Raw genomic sequence first — 19,471 nt, 5'->3', positions numbered from 1 at the left:
TCTCTTAAGCAAGCAAAACACAACCAAAAACTTTGAGCAACTTGTATTTTGTTTCCTCATTGAACAATACTTTAAGTGGACACCTAAAATAAAGAACTTTTGTTGGAGTTTTATTTATAGTGAAGGCATATGACCAAGGCCACTTTCATACACACACACACACACATATATGATCTCCTGATCGTCAAATTGCATCTGCAACCCCATGATCAATTCAAGTTCGTTTTGTTATATAAATCAAGCAATACATGGGCCAAGCTTGAGAAAACTACTTTGCTATATTTCAAGCCACTCGGGCTAGCCTCATGATGAAGATGAATAGAGTTTGTTCTTTTTCAATAAATTAATGGAACTGAGCTTGAACATGCTTGTTTCGGTTTGTTGCTCTCATTTCCCAGCCCCAAATAAGAGTGACCCTTCTTGTCCATTGGCAGCTCTTTTAAGAAAGAACATTTTCTCTCCTCTCTTTGCTTAATAAAGAAGACGGATTCGAAAAACTGTCGGACCTTTGCCCCCAACACTGTTCTATGTATTGTGCCCCTCCTAGAAAGGACCTTGACGGTGGGTCGCACTCACCGTAGGACGCGCACGTCTCATAAAAGGGGAACAAATAGCACCTTACATGTGTCCTTTGTTCCAAACATTTCATCTGCTTGGATCTGGTAGAGCGGAGCCACTCAAGCAAATAAACTGCAAATGGTGGCATGCTTGATACTCGAGTTGAAGAGTATAGTGCAAGACTAAGACTACTCTAGTCATCAAGCAGATTTGGACCTAAGGTAAGGAGAAAGTGGCGGCTTCAAACTCTCTCAGTCTCACTGGGAGTAGTTCAGTGGAATCAAATGGAACATCCAAGAGAAAAAGAAAAGGTGAAGGATATGGCACCACAACATCGCAACCGAGCTAAAAATAAAATAAAATAAAATAATTACATGTAAATTTTAAAAAAAAATTACTTGTTTTATATATATATATATATATAAAAAAATATTTTGGCTCCTATGAAAATTTTAAAACTTTAATTCTGCTTTTTTGTGAAAGATTTCTAGCTCGCCTCTGATTCACATGGTGAGGAAGGGCAATGGGCATATTTGAGGCCAGCAGACGATCGAACCCGCTGCAGGATAGGCTCGTTCTTGTTCTAGAAGAATCTTGTTCAGGTTCGTAACTTACGAAATACACTTTACATGCTTTCCAGAACAAAGTCTATCGGCAAGGAGCTATCAATGTGAGCGAGAGAGCGAGACAGAGAGAACACAGAGAGATCACAGAGAGAGCACAGAGTCTGTTCTTTTGAGTACGTGGTGCTCGATTATTTTCAAGGACCTGGATCAAGGAGCATTGGAACCCTCACCAGAGTTGAAGCTCTTGGTCCGCTGCAGCAGGGGGCCTCTGTGGAGTCTGCACCTAAAGGACCCAGCATGTGTGGTTGGGGAGCAGAGGCAGTTCAACTTGCCGCTGGCCTGCCTTGTCAGCGACGGCGGTGGCGCTGCAACCTGGCTCTCTGGTGCCTCCGGCACTTGCACCTCCAGCCCTACTGGAGTATTCATGATCTTCTGCTGCCTAGTCATGTGCTCAACGTCCTTCTTGTCCTCCACCACTGGAACTTTAGCAATGGATTCTTCCGCTTCAGTTCGTGCTCTGGTCGTCTGATCCATTTCTATGATCATCACGATCAAACTGCAGAAACAGAAACACCAAGTTCTCCAATATTGTTAATATTCTACCAAGGCTTCCGCTTAGAAGTACTGCTGATCAGATAAAATAATTTTTAAACATAACGCCTGAACCAGACCCTCTCCTCTAATTTGGAACCTCGAACCAGGTAAGTAGCATCTTTGGCCGGCTGTTTTCCACGGTGGTATCTGCTTAGCTATACTCCGTTGGTGGCGGAGCAGAAAAACAACTCTTTCATGTATAATGCTGTGATGTAAATGCTGCAATTGATTCAGATGGGGACAGGAAGCAGGCTAATTGTGACTGATGGTGCAAGAAATTGCACGAAAAAAGTTCATGGGCACGGATGAAATATGAGCAAATTTGACATTTCACTTGAGAAATCACTAGCTTTGCATGAAATACAAGACTGAGTTGAATAACAGGGTGCCTGTACTCCTCTTGAGATAATTAGTTTCCGTTGCTTCCCTTCTTTTTCTTTTTCTTTTTTTCCCCTCCGTTTTCCTTTTTATTTAGGACACACCAACTGTCCTTGTATTTCCATTCTCTTCCTTGGCTTTCTGAGTTTTCTTCCCCCTGTTTTCTTTCCTCCTTCAGCCTATAGTAGAGAACTTGGCAGATCTGCGCCAGAAGCTTGAACCAATTTCCTTGTTTACGGCGACCAAAGTGTCATTTCCTGGCTATACAGTGGTTCTTGGCAGGAATTGATATCAAAATGGAAACCTTGATGATACTTAATAGTTTTAGTTTTCCGGAAATTCAAAACTCTTACAGTAGAAGAACTAAGAATCATATATATTTTGGCCACACGTATCAACTATCAATAAATATGAAAAATTGTCGAGCTATGTGATACTTTTGAAGCTATTAGACTGATTGGCATTATGCCATAAATTTGATCGAAATATCACGATAAATTAACTTTGCACCTGAAAGTTGGTACCGTCTCGAAAATATTTATCTGCCATTAGAAGTATGTTAGGGAAAGTCTGTGAAACAAAAATAAATGAAACATATAGCTAGAGCTACATAGATTGTAAGATTTAAAAATACCAATATAAACTTAACACCTGATTGAAGACACTCTGAGTGCACCTCCCAGAAGTATGTCAGTATCAGATGATATCACAAAATTGGCCTAGACTTCTGATGCAGCTGCCAGCCTTTCTTTCTATATATATGGAGCATAAATAGCACAAAACTTCCGCTTGCACACATATATGCTTCTAGAGATCACTTGATCGAAGTAATCAGATAGGAACAACAGGAAAATCAGAAAGAAAAATCCTATGCAAAAATCAGCTAGACTTTTCATGCACCGATCAGCTGATTACCTTCAATTGCATGACACCCTTCCTTCAGATCTGGTCTCCACTCCCAAAATGCTGAGCTTTTGGACTTAGTCCTACCCTTTTAAAGAGCTACGCTCTGAAAAATCTTTGAAATAAGGGAAAGATTGAAAGAAGAACAAAGGTTTGCGATCTACCAGGTGAAGATGAATTTCACGTGATTATCGACTAGGGTCACGGTTTTCACTTTCAACTTTACAAATCAAAAGCATGTGGAAGAGGGAAAAGAAAGAAAAGGAGATGAAGCTTTTGTTAGTGCCCCACTCATGACTCCTCTCACGCATTGACAAGAAATGGCGACAATGATCTAACCAGGCCCTGCTACTAACATCCATGTCTTTTTCCCTTGAGGCCCGTGAGAAAGCCATCACTTGCTTACTCACTCTGGGCCCTGCCGGCCACCGCTTTCCTTTCATTTATTTTTGTTTTCCGTTTTTCGATTCTCTTTCTATCTGTCTGGTGGTTGTCACTTTCTTTCGTACATCATCCACACAATCAATACATGAAATTTAGCCATGGTCAATCTGCAGAGTGCAGATTTGCAGATAGAAAAGCAGTCACAAAAGAGTTCGTGCATTGATCGTTGTATACGAGCTGCTCAAACTGAACAATGGTTTGAGGTCATCTACAAACATCAACGATTTGGTGCAAGGATGAGAGGTGCTGGATCTGAAGTTTATTTTGGCAACATGGTCTTACACAAAATGAAAGTGCTGCTCTACAAGTTTTGCTTCTGTAGACATACAAGTTGCATTAATATTGGCACACCATAGGATAGGAATGGAGGGTACTGGCACAGCCAACTAGATCCAAATAAACTCAGTAAATCGTGCTTGCACAGACACATAGTCGGTTCGGAACTTTACTCGGCAATAGTATGCTGCTTTGTGGAGCTCAGCGATTGAAGGTTTAGTCTAAGGAAAACTGTATAGCTACCTCTAGATTTGTGATCATCAAGATATCTCAGCCAGTCATCATCATAGAAAGCCTTTCGAGAGATGTTTGATCGAAAGCAAAATAAGAAGATCATGGTCTTGAAATCTCGGAAAATGTGTGGATTCATGCATAAATTATTACACCCTCTTAACTGAAAAGACTAAATCCGGCAAAGATAGTGCGAGTATATTGAAGAAAAGCCACCATCCCTCGATATTCTGTCAGATCATTAGAGTCGCTTGTCCTAAAATTTTGGGTTCAGTCATGAGGGTAGGAGTGGATTTAGCTTGTTTTCTTTACGAAGAAGATCCAAAACATATTTTTGTTGCAGTAGAACCAAACAACAGTTTGAGGTTCAATGCCAAGAAAGTATCTAAGATTGCCTATGTCTTTGGGAAAGAAAGTTTTCCCAAGCAAAGAAGTTAAAGATTGAACAAAGCCATAATGAAAGTATTATCCGCATATACTTAGCACAAAGTACATAACTCCATAACTTGTTAGAACAAATCGATATCTATCCACCTTGGAGGTGATAAAGCCAAAGTTAAATTCAATTTTTTGATATCACACTTGTGGTGCCCAATGTTGTAAGCACATTGAGGCAAAGCGATGCTCTAACCCTGTAAAGTGATGTGACCCTCAACTTTAAGAAGTTTGATTTCATATTGAAGATCTTATAAAATGCATTGTTAACATAGTTGGTGGTCTTATTTCTTGATCTTTTTAGGTCGGTAGTGAAGCTGCTAGGAGTATGTTGGAATCTGATAGACTTGATAGACTAGCCTGAGAGTGAGTAGGATGTTTATAACGGTATCAAAACCAGTTCAACACTTCAACCTGAGGTCCCATTTGTGAGGTGAGGTACTGTGTTTTAAGAGGGGTGGATTGTAATACCCTAATTTAAAGAATTTAGTTTTACATTAAAGATTTTGTGAAGTATTTTTAAGGGCTTATAAAAGGAATTACTAAAATGATTGGTTGTCTTGGTTCCTAATAAAAATGTGGCTGTTAAATGATTGGTTATTTTGGTTCTCAGATTCTTTTAGGCTAAAAGCATAGGCTCGATGTAATAGTGGGCTAAGTCGTCACAAGCAGAGCATAACCAAGTGAAATGTAAGTTTAAAGACAAAAAAAAAAGAAAAAGAAACCTAGTAATATCTATAAAAATAATGTTAGAAATAAATGACAACAAGCCAAATAACGTATAAATGAAGAACCAATTTGGGTAATCCCCAAACTGATCGGTCCTAAGATGGATTGTGATGCAATCTCAAGATCTTCCAATTTTCATATCCGTAGATTTAATCCAAGTCAAAAAAGTAAAGTGGAGAGTGGTTTTACTTCGCCTATCTTATCTGACCGGATTCGAGATCATGCCATCTGATTCAGGTCCGGCCTTACCTCACCCTACCTGCGCATGGTGGAACAGAGAAAGCAACTGGATTAGGATCTCATGGTGATGGATCTATTGGTATTATCAGGAGCTTCCATGATCATCGCTCTCTCTCTCTCTTCCTGTGTATGGAGAGGAAGAAGACGCCGACCCTTTTTACTTGTCTAAGGCATTTGGACGAAAGCAGTAGTTAAGAATAGGGTTCCAAACCCCTTGGGCCAGAAACCTCCTCCTCGCTCTGTTCTTGTTGTAACTCCGGTCTTGTCGACAGGCAACTGCCCAGTGTAAGAGCCGCCACCCCCTGTGCCGTAGATCTCTCGGTACAAATCAGCAATTCCCGTGGGGAAGGAAGGGTTCTGTCCAGCATACCAAGTGTCCACCAAGGGAGAGCTCGGCAATCTATTGGGCGATGACATTGGTCATCCGGTCGACGCCGGCGTCGTTGTTGGGGGAATCCAATGACTTGAGGCCGAGGATGTAGGAGGGCACGACCAGAGTTCAGGCGCAGATGCCCGGGCACTGGGCTGTCGAGTTGCCCGCTCACACGTAAGGGAGAGTGGTGACGATTCATCGCCGTCGTCGTCATCGTCATCCTTGTCACCTCCTCTCTGAGCGCCCCCGCCTCTCCTCACCGATGGGGATTTCGAAGGGGAAGGAGTACTTCGGGCGGTCTGCTGGCATACATATTCGTTGGCATTGCTTCTTGCTGTTGGCTGTTGCTCCTGTGCTGCGGAGGAGGAGAAAATTTCGTTTAAAAACATTAGAAAAGTAATCTGAAATCCTTGAAGAAGAGGTCTTTGGAAACCTCGACCGAGGGTTTCAGGCTTTCAGCCTGAGGAAACAGTGAAAAATGAAATATGTATTCGATTGAGGATTTTTGAAACCCTCGATCGAGGGTTTCAGAATGACAGTCTTGAAGCCCTCAACTGAGAATTATCGATCGAGGGTTTCACGAAAATCTGAAAACTCAGCAGGTCGAAACCATCGTTGAGGGTTTTCGACCGTAATTGAGGCGCGTGAAGGATCTTGATTGCTCGGTTGGAGACCTGAAGCCTTCTTCTTTTTCCTTGTGCATCCGCCGTTATAGTACCTATGAGAACCAACCTGACAACCATCTTCGCCAATCCGATCAACTATGCCCTCTAAAGACAAATACCAAACAAAGAACTCGTCCATATGAACCTCCATCCATTCCTTCCCTGTCTACTGGATCAAACAGTGTATTTCTGCAGTGCACTCGTTCCGTCCGTTTCAGGAATGCGCGGGAATGGTGGTGGTGAACGGTGTCGTTCCCGGAAAGTGTTGAGGTTGCCCACAGCTTGAGCTTGGACTGTGGGGCACTGTGGAAGAACGTTCCTATCAAGTGGTTTGCACCTTGAGGATACCGATTGTGAAAAACAACGACGATAGAATACTTTATTTCAATCCAACGTCCAACCAGCTAGGAAATTAATCTTTTATGATATGTCTTTCTCTAATCGTACGATATTGCGCAGTCAAACTTTTCTTTCTCCCTCTCTCTCCCTAAAATAATTGCAGGATCTAAATTCTTCGATGCAAGAAGAAAACTTAGCTTTGCTTCTGACTGTCAAAACAGGCGCCCACCTTTACTGTTTCATTCCTATCTAAATTGCAGTCTTTCAAGACATTTAGTATAGTTGATCAGGTTGATGGAACCGTTAAACATTGATGCTTAGTTGATGGGTGTCTCACTCTCCATCTACAACCCAAAGCACTAAAAGAAACCCTGTCCATAATCCAAATTGCCATAAGATGTTTTTTTTCTTCTCATGAGTGTGAACATGTTATTTTTTTATCATTAAAAGACAGGCGCACAACAGTGTAAGATTCATATGTTGCAGAAAAAAAAAAAGAAAGCATGCTTAACTTTTGAAGGGTCATAAAAACACAGATAAGTTTGAACATGTCACGTTTTAGCACCGGAAATCACACATTGATGTCCTTCGCACCATTTTAAAAATCTCACAGCTTGACTTGTCGCGCCACTTGGCAAGTGCAAACAAAAGTTTCCCTCCATTGGGAAATTAAAGGAACGCAAGGTTCAACTTAGAGTTACATCCATATGCGGAGCCTGAATGAAAATCACTGAAATACCCATAATTTTAAGAACCCAAATGATCATGAACCTTGTGAATGATTGATCTTAAGTAGAGAAACTTTTATCATAACAGTTAATAAATCAATTAATTAGAACACGATCATATAACATAGGCCCTAAGTGCAATTGCATCTATACATATACTGTTATACAAGAACATGTAAAAGGCTATGCACTTCCTCACGTTTAAGGAACATGGAGTTACTTGATCATCTGTAAAACTGAACATGTTCATCAACAATTTCCTGCCTTTCAAAAGCTTTTGACTCTAGAAGGCGTGGAGCTGGTAGCTAACAGCAGACCATCTCCCAATCCACGGCCTGATGTTCGAAATTTCCGCATGGTAAGCAGGATGTTGAGGGCTAAGCTCTTCCTGAGTGGTTTAATGTCTACACTGTTCTCTCTGATCTCTTTCTCCTCGTCCCCATCAGGCATGCCTGGTTTTCTTCTTCTCTCTTTCGCATTGGAAGGCCTATATCACACAGAAAACATGGAAAAGAAATCCCATGATCAGAAAAGAGCATTCAATATTCTGTTCTAATCAAAAGGCTATGTGGTGGTGCGCTCATCTTCGACCTGCATAGATTGTGCCATCAAATATAAATAAACCAGTTAACATACTCAAGAACACTTAATTAAACTGCAGCAACAAAAGAAACGTGATCAGATTCTAAAGTTAAATGGCAAGGACTCAACGATTAAGGAAAGAAATTAGCCTCTCTGAGGCATAATTTCAGTGTCAACTCTTTCACACATGCTAATAGTAGTATATAGAATGTAAGACGATCCAAAACATTAGGTTAAACTTAATACAACAATAAGTGAGAGCATTTTAACTAGGTAAATATGCTCTGATATTCCCCTCCCTCTGATGAAAAATCATCGTTGACTAACCAAAATAATATATCAATAAATAAATTAAATATGTAATGAAATAATAATATTTTAAGCAGTTCCGCGGAGGCACACAGTTTGATCGGATAGGCCATCAAGTGCACATGGCCCTCATGCCCTGCACCGACGAGCAATTTTCTCGGATGGCAAGAAGCTGCCACGTAAAATGCTGAATTCACCCACCAACCAGATTTTGCCGGCCGCCGTCCGACGATGGCCCGCAAGTTGACCACTACCACCTTCCAAATTATCACCCTCTACAGTCAACGCCTTCACACACCAAACAGGAACCTTCCTCTCGTCTCGAAGATGTCACCGTAGATCTGTGATCTGTGGTTGCTTTTGGTTCGTTCTCCTCCACCTTCTTCTCCCTCTTTCTCTCTCTCTCTCTCCCACATACACACACACACGGGCACACACAACATTCTTTCCGCGTCAACCATATCACAGTAACCCGGAGTTTCGTTAGGCTTAATTGGTTGCCGTCTCTCTTTTTTCTTTCCTCTCCCTCAGTTGCAGAGGATATGCCTCTTCTGGTTTTCTATTTTCTGCTCAACTTTGCACAGTTTCTCCAACCATCATCATCACTGGATTTCAGGTTCAATTCATTCAACACCACCGATCTTTTCCTTGTCGGAGACGCCCGGGTCGAATCTAATGGCGTTGTTCGGCTCACTAACGCCACCAACCAGTTCTCCATCGGCCGCGCCTTCTTCCCCTCCCCTCTCCCCATGATCACAGCCACCAACAGCAGTGGCAACAACACTATGAATGGTAGAGCGCGCGTTACTTCCTTCTCCACCACCTTCATCTTCTCCATTCTGCCGATCATTCCCAGCAGCCCCGGCTTCGGCCTGGCGTTTGTTATCTCTGCTTCAACCGCGCCGCCTGGGGCTCTCCCCGGCCAGTACTTTGGTCTCTTCAACAATACGGCCGAGAGGATGGTCGGGCCACTTGTGGCGATCGAATTCGACACCGGCCGCAATCCTGAATTCGGCGAAACGGACGGCAATCACGTCGGTGTGAATCTGAATAATATAGTTCCTGTTTTGTCCGAACCCGCCGGCTACTGGGACGCGAATGCATCTGTAACACGGCAAATTGATATGAGGAGCGGCAAGAATATTCAGGCATGGGTGGAATTCGACGGCATCAATAGTGTGATAAATGTCACCATAGCACCTGCCGGACAACAGAAGCCTCAAAGGCCATTGCTTTCTTACAAGAACGCAAATCTATCTGCTTTCTTTGTTGAGAAGATGTTTGTCGGGTTCTCGGCGTCGATCGTTACTTGGGTGGAGGCCCAAAGGATTTTGGCTTGGAGCTTCAGCAGCAATGGCACAGCACGGCCATTGGATACGTCAAACCTGCCTGTTTTCTTGCCGGAATCAGTATCCCGCAACTCATCAACACCGCTTATAGCAGGTGTCGTTTGTGCTTCTCTTGTTGTCTTGCTGGTCTCTGTATCAGTTGGGTACTGGATCTGGTTGAAGAGGAGAAACAAAGAGGAAGAGATTGAAGATTGGGAGCTGGAGTACTGGCCTCACAGGATCAGCTATGAGGATCTCGATACGGCCACCGACGGTTTTGCGAACAAAAACCTCCTTGGTTCTGGTGGGTTTGGGAGTGTATACAGGGGAACTCTTCCGAACAATAACATAGAGGTTGCTGTAAAGTGCATCTCAAACAACTCTAAGCAGGGACTTCGTGAATTCATCGCCGAGATATCGAGCATGGGCCGGCTGCAGCACAGGAATCTGGTTCAGATGCGCGGATGGTGCAGGAGAGGCAATGAGCTCATGTTGGTGTATGACTATATGCCGAATGGTAGCCTGGATAAACGGATATTCGACAATCCCAGCCAGTTGCTCGGCTGGGCAGGCCGGCGTAGAGTTCTGAATGATGTAGCAGAAGGATTGCTGTATCTGCATGATGGATGGGAGGAATGTGTTCTACACAGAGACATTAAGTCCAGCAACATATTGCTGGATGCGGACATGCGTGGAAGGTTGGGAGACTTCGGCCTGGCTCGTCTTTACGAGCATGGGCAGGCGCCAAGGACAACGCGCGTCGTTGGCACACTTGGGTATCTTGCGCCTGAGCTTGCGCGCATTACTGCACCAACTAAAAGCTGCGATGTTTTTAGCTTCGGCATTGTCATGCTGGAAGTGGCTTGTGGGCGTAGGCCCATCGAAGAGGAGCCCATACTCATCGATTGGGTGCGCGAGCTTTACACTGCTGGCCGGGTACTTGAGGCAGCGGACAAGCGCATCGCAGGAGAATACGATCCCGATGATGTGGAGACGGTGCTGAAACTTGGACTTGCTTGCTGCCATCCCGAGCCTGACCAAAGGCCATCCATTAAACAAGTCGTGAGTGTCCTCCTGGGTTCTTGAGTTCTAGACTCAGTTTTCAATTCAAAGTCGACCATCATCTGACTGTATAGGAGATGCTGTGTGAGGGGCTCTGGTTCAGCTGGTAAGTCTCCCACAAATCTGGTGCACGGCATTGTACAAGCCACCACCATTTCTTGCTCCGAAACGTGAACTCCTCTTCAGAGTCTTCATCAAGCTTTGAGTGGTACAAGATAGAAGCACTCAAAATGGTCAGGCCCTCTGTAGCAGACATGTTTTTCTGCCATTGGTTTTGGAGGTGTCAAATAAGCAGTATCCAGCTTACCTCACCTTGCCTTGCCAGGATGGGTTCAGGAAAATTTTCTCATGTCTTAAACATGAGAGGCCGACTCGTTACAACGAACTGCTCACACCAACTTGGAATGGATCTCATGTATCCCAGTGAATGCCTTTCATTTTTTATGCACAGCTGTTGCAAAGTGTTCCTTTGAAAATAGAGAATTCAGGTTCCACATATCCAAAAACACATTCAAGCAAAAGGCTGCAGCGGATCAGATGCTGCTGATGAGCAGTTCTAGTCAAGAAGTGCCTTTGACATAACCAAAGACTGCTGACGAGGGACTAGATCCAACTAGACAATGGAAAGTTCCTTCAAAGCTCATATGAGCACCAATTGGATGGCTCCATTTAGGACGAGACTTTTTTGGCAGAACTGGACCATTATGTGCAAGAATAAAGTACTTGCTCGGTCATTTCTTCTAATGCAGTTTCTGTTGTAGTCCCTGTGATGTGATTTGTGCTTGTTTTATTTTTTATTCCTTCTGTTTTTGTTTGGCTTCAATCTATCTTCATAACTGTGGGTTTTTTTTTTCTTTTCACTTTAATACATAAAGATTGCATCCATTATAGTAGCTTTATATTGCATTTTAATAAGACATTGTACATGAACTCAAAACGTTAACATGCATATATAGATCTATAATGATGCAGTTTCTGAAACTTCAGAATATGTAACTGACAAAACCACAGAAATGTCAGGCCTAATGGCAGCAAGTCTGCTTACATGTCAGCAACTGATGTTCCACTTTCATGACCTTAGGCTCAACTCCTTTAACTCAATTTTTCTGCTAACTTCATTTTAAGTCGATATATAGTGGTGATTGTGCTACACCAGAATCCATAGAGAAACAACATATTGTCACATTGAGATCACTCTGTTCGGTTTGGTCATTTCTCACTGTCAGACTGCCTTCTTTTCTTACGGTTAAGGCTCTGTTTTCCCATCAACTTAAACAGAAAATCCTAGCTTAACATAAATTCCTCTGTTATGTTAACAGAGGCAAGGGAATTTGACATTCCTTTCAACATAAGAAGCATTTAGCTAATCCTAGATGTACCATCAGAGACCTTAGTCACATTTTCCTAAGTTGATCCCACCCAAACTAGACAAAGGAAGCACTATAGCTTTCCTATTGCATGAATGGTGGGATGAAGTGTTATAACACAGGCTTAGACTCTCGGGTTGGAATTCCAAATCCAAACAGGTATAGAAGATGCATCGATCAATTCATGGGGGGCCAACTGCCTTGTAGCAGAAACTAAATAGGAAGACTTTTGTATAAATATTCACTTACTGCAACTGAGTATGACAATCTCTCTATTGTCATCCATTAGTGAAATTCTGGAACAGAAATAAGCCTGCTAGAACCATCAGCTTCATCTTTCACCAACCTTGACCACTGAATTATGACCTCTTACGATGTATAATATAAACGAAAATATAAACCACAAGATGCTTCAATAGTTTGCTAGAAGAGCGTTGCAGACCAATGAAAATCATACTCATCTTTCTTTCCATCTAAAAAATCTTCAAATGAGTTCAGTGACAAGGAAATGATTTATAGGCAATGAACTCGCTAGTGACTCATAACAATCATAGATTCATAAGCATTCACAACTGCTATAAGAGATGGTAGGTCAATGCTACAGATTTTTTCTATTATTGAAATTTAGATACACACACACACACACACACACACACACACACACACATATATATATGTATATATATATTATATATATATATATATATATATATATATAGAGAGAGAGAGAGAGAGAGAGAGTCATGATTGGTATCGTGCCTACTGCAGCAATCAAACAACAATGAACAGGAAAAAGAAAGGAAAAATGTATGTCCAAATTGTTGTTGATCAACCGAAGGCCAAAAGTACAGGTGTCACACCCAACTGCTCTCTCTCTCTCTCTCTCTCTCTCACACACACACACACACAAAGGACCATACTTTGATATTTGGTCTCTATAGATGATGAAAATCACTAGATGACAAAAGAATTGCCAGAAACATATATCTGAAACATCAACCAATCTAGGTGTCAACGATGAAATACAGAAGTTCATTATGAAGCTCATTTTATATTTTTACTGGGGCCGCAGCGCTTCGATATTCCAGTGTGTCTGATATCAGATCCCACGTATCTCAAATACAACTGATCTGAGAACTGATGGGGACAGAGCGACGGTCCATTCTCAGATGCAAACACCATTATGTACTGTGTGCAGAAATAGGCTGGAATCCTCACTTCCGAGGAGCTTAGTTTCAGGCATGTATCTACTTGCCATCTCAGCCCCTCCATGGCACATTTAAGTCTAGAGATTGGACATCCCTCGCTTTCAAATGCACTCTATTTTTTACAGACAATATTGGACGACTTCAAGTACTTTGGTGAAGAAAGAAGTGGCCAAGAATAAGAACTGGGAAACAATAATCGATGACAAGCTAGAGTATATTAGAGATGGTCTTACATATATACCACCGGTATCAATAAATTTACAAAGTTCTTCACGTATAACTTCATTAACATGAACATAGAATATGTGCCTGTGAACTGAAGAATGGAAAAAGCAAAAATGAAAAAAAGGGTACCTCAACATTACACAGAGAACAAGTGAAAAGATTACTGTGGCATGGGTTATTAAGCATCATTACCTTTTTCTCTTTGACGGTGTAAGCACAAACTCTCCATACAAGTTCTTCAAGGCAACAATGATTGTCAAAAGTAATGGACCCATAATTGCTCCCTACAGACCAGTACAAATAATTAGATAACCTGAACAGGAAAAGGAATTTGTAGGCAACCTTTGCTAACTCTCGAAACAATCTAATTGTGTATCACAATGGGACCATCAAAGTCAAGTGCAAGATACAGATAACTTGCATGTGACTCCACATAAGACAACTATTAGTTTAAACTTTAAAGCAATGAAATATAACATATCAGCAAGTATGCAGGTGAGTTTCTGCAGTCCATTATATTGTTTTAATTTTCAAAAAATGAAAAACAATTTGCAGCCCAAATTAAGCCAATGTATAAGACAAAAGACACGAGTTGAGAGTGCTTAAAGATAATATAGACACGTCCTTGCATGAATGAGTCTGTAGTTCGCATGCAGATATTGCATTATACCAAAAATGGTTGGTAACTTTTATCTAGGAGCTTGCACAATCCTGTCAAAGTTTATATGCATTAGCATTTTCAGCATCAAGCACATCGAAGAATGGAGCAACTATGAAGCATGAGAACATGTGGCTCTCAAACCACCAGCTTCTCATCTTATTCCTCAACCTGGTACTGTTCTGTTAAGAATAGAGCTTCAGCAGTCCTGTTAAAGGTCCAGATACGTTGAACTATAATAGACATCCTTCAGAAACTTTCATGTCTAGACCTCTAAATAATGGTTGATAATCTCTCCATCATAGGCCTGAGAACCACCATCTTCTAACAGTATAGTGGTGCAGGAAGTATCATTGAGAAACAGAAAGAACCAAGTAATTCTTTCCAAGTTAAATTTTCAAACTTCAGCCATAAACAAATTTCTCTTGAAGATGATTTTTCTTGGTAAAGCTTTCTGAGAAGATATACCATGATAAGAAAACCAAGCATGATTAATCACATAGACAGTCCAACAGGACAGTGAAAGACATTTGTATGAAACCTTGTTATGTATGGGAAAACAAATTTCCACATCATATAATGGCATCATTGATGTCAAGTGTAAGAACTAACTTGCACTTGTCTCCATTTAACAGAGCTAGTAATTTGAAACATGAAACAGAACATATCAGCAAGTGCGCAGATGAATATAATTTTTTTTTTCATTTCTCAAGAAAAGATAAAAAATTTGTAGCCCCCTTATAAAAGGCAATGTATTGAGATGAAAATGGACAAAGCTATATGACGCATCATTGCATGAACCGTTTTTAGTTCACATGCACATACTACATCATACCACACTTGGTAGGTGACTTTTACATCATAATTTCAAAACTGTCAAAGATCCTATGCATTGTTATTGAAGAATAGAGCCTATGCAGTCCTCTCAACAGTTTAACTTGATGAAACTAACAATGGAAATGAATCAGAAAATTATTATGATTGAGAATCCTCGATAGGCATGAAGGCCACCACCTTCTGCCAGCATAATGGTGCAAGATGTGTCCTTTTGAATCAGACACGAAAAAGCATTTTTTTTTCCATCTAAAATTTTCAAACTGCAGTTGCAAATAGTTTGAGTGTGAAACTGATTTTGTTAAACAAAGCTTTCCCAAAAAAGTGACATGGTAAGGGAATATGTTGCACAAAATTTGGTCTTTACTTGTAGAGCTTTCTCATCAGCAAGTCAGAGGCCACAAACAACACTCATCAAATTTCATGGTACAGTCAAAATAAGTTACATTCGTATAAAGAAAAGTCGTAGACTATGCAAATCAAAGATGCAGTTTAGCTAGAAATGGCATTTGAGTGAACACATGAAAGCTAGAACAAAGTAGAAGCATCAGAGGTACATGACAGTATCTCCATCCGAAGAAATCATGGATGCAAAAGTTCTTCTGGCCAGAGAAAGGGATCAACCAGACATCCAAAGACTAACATAAGCTAGAATTTTCAAGCCAACTCTATCTTCTTCACACATTCAATTATGTTTTTTTATCTTGCTTCAAAATGAAAATACAAAACATGACGCATGTGAAACTTTACTAATAAATTAACAGACTGCTCTCAAGAAGCATCCCCAAAAATTTGATCTGAGGTTCAGGTGATGCAGACAACAGAGATAAACATCTGGATTTGTGACCAATTTATCAATATAATTTGATTGGGAATCCAATTTTTGACAACCATAGGGACTTGACGCAGATGTTGCTTCTAACCTTGCCTCTGTAGGTTCAAACACCATGTGAGCACCTATGTCACATAGGTACGGGTACGGGTGCGGGTACGGGTGCCGGTGCGGGTATGGGTACGGACCATTTTTAAAAAACTTGGGTGCGGGGGTACGGCCGTACACACACATGCACATACATATATGGAAGTTAAAATGAAGAAAAAAGAGGGAAGTGGGACATTAAAATGAGGGTTTCAAAAATTTTAACGTTAAAATAGTTTAAAAAGTTAAAATGTAAAAATCGTTAACATTAAAATTGGACAAATTTGGACCCAGTCAACATTGACCGAGTCTGAAAAAGGTCAAAAATGACCTTGGGTGCGTTGACCGCACCCGGTACGGTCAACACAGTACCCTGCCGTACTCGTACTCGTACCCGTACCCGTGTCGTACCCATACCATGCGGGTACTCCTCCTTAGGAGAAGTACCCATGTGACAGAGGTGGGCACCCTTTCTTACTCTGACCTACTTCAAATAAGTCCCTCACAGACTCTGATTGTGTGTAACAAGCCGTTAGTCACATGAAAACCTTATACAGTATTGTTCATAAAATTGGTACATCTAAAGATCCTCAAAAGTCAAAACACAATCAATCTGAAAAATACAGAAGTTACAACTTTGTGAGATCAGTAGAAAACAGAATTTATAAAATTTCCAAGTTGTGATAACAGGTGTAAAACAGACAGGTCTTAAAACCAAAATCGATTGTGAAATAAATTTCGCATGGAATACTAATTTCATATTTATTAAAGGATATATTTGTCAATTTGCATGTAATTGTCTACAACAAGGAAGTCACAACAAACAGCCACAGGGAAATGGATGTTCAATAATGTGATTAGCAGTCTTTTAGAAGGTTTTCATGTTAATAACTAATAGCACATTAGAATAAGATGGAAATCTAAGTGTTCAGGCATGCCCTTAAGTATTTGACAAAGTCCACCAGTATTGAAATGTTTAAATCCAACCACAAAATAATTTATGCATCTGTAAGAAGTGTAAGAAATAGTCCAATAAAGTGACTTTTCCAAAGGCGTCCTTGCAAATTCCTGTCATTCAGCGATTTGATCAACCACCAAATGTTAACAACAGGCAAACTACAATCAATTGAATGCTCATTGCATTAAGAAAGAGATAATGAAGATAGAACCACGACCAGAAGACATACCTCCAAAGCTGACGGTAGTAAGGCCATGCCACCAAGCATGCTTATGCCCGTTAAATATGCACTTTGTGCAGGAACATCAACTTGTATGGCATTAACCCCAAAATTTATGAGTACATGATGGACTGCCGTCAAGAACAAGGCTTCAATAAATCTCCCTTCCACGGCCAACTGAGCAGCGGCGGGAATTGATGAAAGCCAAGGCGGGGTTATAGGCAAGAAAGCACTTGTGAACGCAAGGAAAGTCGACATGTAAAGGAAATGAATCCGATAGAACCGAAATAGCAAATATGTGAGACACCCTTGAAAGAAAGCAATCTTTGCAGTGGCTAGCAACACCGTGCTGACTGCATGCCCGAGCACATCGGCGCATCGGTGACGTGTTGCACGGGACAAAGGAAGCACCCCCAGCATCTGGTCCAATACACCACCAGACTCAGATGTGATAAGGTAATACAGAAGCCAGAAGAAAACCATCAGTTGTGAGATGAAATTAAATAGCCCAGCAGCTCCCAAGACGATTGAAACTACAGAATTGAAGACGAAATTTGCGCTTCCAGCCAGAAGCAGGGTGCTGCTAGCAAAGATTCGCTTGGAGACATCAACACTCTGCAGAACCAAGTCCCTGACCTTCTCAATAAGGTCCTCTCTGGATATCAAAGCAAGGAACTCCCTGAGAATAACATCCATCTCAGAAAAGATCACCTTCCACTCCTTGTTCTGCACCCTCATACGAAGGTTATGGAGTTTCTCAGTGAAGGGCTGATGAGAGACAGTCGGTGCAGTGGAAGTAAACGACGACTCCAATGGTTCGATGAGGTAACGCTTGATCCCATCAACAATCTCAGTGGCATTATGTTGTAAAGCCAAATTATCAATTTGCTTAGAAATGCTTTCATAGAATTTAGCAGTATAAGCATCAATAAGTTCAGGAACGTCATTCTCATCCAGCCACTGCGTGAGACCAATCCTCTCAGCATAATTGCTTTCCTGCAAGTGGGATTTCAATGACAGAACAGCATCTTTCCCCTCGATTCCGATCTTATAAGAAAAGAAAACGATCATGAAGAAAGAACCGAAGAACATAAAGCTAATCAATCCAATCCCCACTATAGTTTTCAACCTGTGAAGCAGCCCAGAGGTGAGGTACCTGCTGGTTCTATTTACGAATGTGCTCCTTGGACCAGCTCGGCTCCGGCGAGCAAAAGAAATTGCCGAAAGCGTCGAGGCTACATTCCTCCGTGACCGGCGGTGGCCAACATAACCTAAGCTGCATCCGGCAGCATATGCCATGAAACCTACAAAAGCGAACATGGGTATCGCTCCAATTCCGAACCTCTCGTTGGCAAAAACAAACAAACCGAAGGAGACCAGCCATTGATTGAGTTTCGAGAACCCAATTCTGTCGCCGGGCTCGTCATCTAACAGATGGATGAAACGATGGCGCTGCGGAAGAAGGCGAAGGAGGGCGATCTGCGAATCTATGATTGTGGCGGTCGCGGATCGGAAGACGGCCACGGGAATGGCCAGCACGGTCTCGAAGAGGCCGAGCTGAAGAGGGTGAGTCCAGAAACGAACCAGAGCTGTCTGTATCTCCCTGAGAGGCATGGAACAGAGGACCGCCCATTGAATGGGGCGCCAGTACTCCTCAAGGAGCTTGGCAGAGGCATAGAGAAGAACCAACAAAAGAGCCAGGCCAGCGTGAGCCAAAGCTATGTAAAGAGCGAGGCGTACCAGCGGGTTATTCCTGATGCTGCTGTTCATAATCTCATCGGACCCGTCTTCGTCATCTTCTTGTTGCACTTCCTCTCCTACTTCTCCTCCTCCTGCTTCTTCTTGAGCCTGATTTCCACCATCATCACCACCCTCTTTCCGTTTCTTGGTCTCTTTCAAAAATGAAGAAGGGGGACCAGAAGGGGAAGAACACGGTGGCTGCAGATTGCTAATTTCCTTCCTAGAGAGAAGAGGAGCATCCAGAGTCGTCGCCAACACGACCATGATCGTTTCTGTCTATTTTCTCTGCATGCATGGAAAAGACAACAAGGAAGGATTTACTACACGGTTTTTTCGGATGACAGGCATGGCATGTATATATATATATACAGAGAGAGCGAGTCGAGAAGACGACGCCTTGACGACAGAGTTCAAACAAGGCATGCAATTGTACTTTTTGGGTTGCACATCGAACTAGATACTGCTTCGGAGGTTTGTTCAGAAACTGGCGTCACACGTGGTTACCGACTCTTGCCGCTCAAAGGATGCGTAAGAGCCAGTTGAGGTCCAGTGCAGGTAGTAAAGGGGACATGGTAAAACCTGTTCTTTAGGTGAAAAGCCGA

At 41.9% G+C, this 19,471-nt stretch overlaps 3 protein-coding genes across 5 annotated transcripts; 1 reads left to right on the top strand and 2 right to left on the bottom strand.

Annotated features, from left to right (window-relative positions):
* Positions 1-1,518: 1,518 nt before the first annotated feature.
* LOC116250623 (uncharacterized) lies at positions 1,519-6,774 on the bottom strand. 3 transcript variants are annotated; one of them, XR_004171453.2, is made up of 3 exons: positions 6,283-6,774; positions 3,012-6,082; positions 1,519-1,680 (listed from the first exon to the last, which is right to left on the bottom strand). XR_004171453.2 is itself a non-coding variant. In XM_050076949.1 (2 exons), the coding sequence occupies exons 1-2, from the start codon at positions 6,541-6,543 to the stop codon at positions 5,775-5,777; spliced, it is 450 nt and encodes a 149-aa protein (XP_049932906.1). In that variant the 5' UTR covers positions 6,544-6,769; the 3' UTR covers positions 5,096-5,774. The 3 variants fall into 3 exon arrangements, 1 of the variants encoding a protein (XP_049932906.1); XR_004171455.2 differs by having other exon boundaries at positions 6,460-6,774; XM_050076949.1 differs by lacking the exon at positions 1,519-1,680 and having other exon boundaries at positions 5,096-6,082; positions 6,402-6,769.
* Positions 6,775-7,392: 618 nt separating this feature from the next.
* LOC116250036 (uncharacterized) lies at positions 7,393-19,269 on the bottom strand. Its single transcript, XM_031623366.2, has 3 exons — positions 17,139-19,269; positions 13,733-13,824; positions 7,393-7,946 (listed from the first exon to the last, which is right to left on the bottom strand). Exons 1-3 carry the CDS (start codon positions 19,131-19,133, stop codon positions 7,727-7,729), a joined length of 2,307 nt encoding a protein of 768 aa, XP_031479226.1. The 5' UTR covers positions 19,134-19,269; the 3' UTR covers positions 7,393-7,726.
* On the top strand, positions 8,720-11,628 carry LOC116250037 (L-type lectin-domain containing receptor kinase S.1). The gene has a single exon (XM_031623367.2). It carries the CDS (start codon positions 8,893-8,895, stop codon positions 10,762-10,764), a length of 1,872 nt encoding a protein of 623 aa, XP_031479227.1. The 5' UTR covers positions 8,720-8,892; the 3' UTR covers positions 10,765-11,628.
* Positions 19,270-19,471: the final 202 nt, after the last annotated feature.

This window comes from Nymphaea colorata, chromosome 3, assembly GCF_008831285.2.
Source record: "Nymphaea colorata isolate Beijing-Zhang1983 chromosome 3, ASM883128v2, whole genome shotgun sequence".
Classification (NCBI taxonomy): Eukaryota; Viridiplantae; Streptophyta; class Magnoliopsida; order Nymphaeales; family Nymphaeaceae; genus Nymphaea; species Nymphaea colorata.
Note: the sequence above shows the minus strand (reverse complement) of the source record. Positions and strands in the feature narration are given on the sequence as shown.

Coding starts and splice junctions, on each gene's coding strand:
- LOC116250623 (XM_050076949.1), bottom strand. CDS start 6,543: ATGGAGGTTCATATGGACGAGTTCTTTGTTTGGTATTTGTCTTTAGAG. Junction 6,083..6,401: donor GAAAAAGAAGAAGGCTTCAG/GTCTCCAACCGA, acceptor CCTCCTCCGCAG/CACAGGAGCAACAGCCAACA.
- LOC116250037 (XM_031623367.2), top strand. CDS start 8,893: ATGCCTCTTCTGGTTTTCTATTTTCTGCTCAACTTTGCACAGTTTCTC.
- LOC116250036 (XM_031623366.2), bottom strand. CDS start 19,133: ATGGTCGTGTTGGCGACGACTCTGGATGCTCCTCTTCTCTCTAGGAAG. Junction 13,825..17,138: donor TACTACCGTCAGCTTTGGAG/GTATGTCTTCTG, acceptor ACTGGTCTGTAG/GGAGCAATTATGGGTCCATT. Junction 7,947..13,732: donor ACACCGTCAAAGAGAAAAAG/GTAATGATGCTT, acceptor TGTGTGATATAG/GCCTTCCAATGCGAAAGAGA.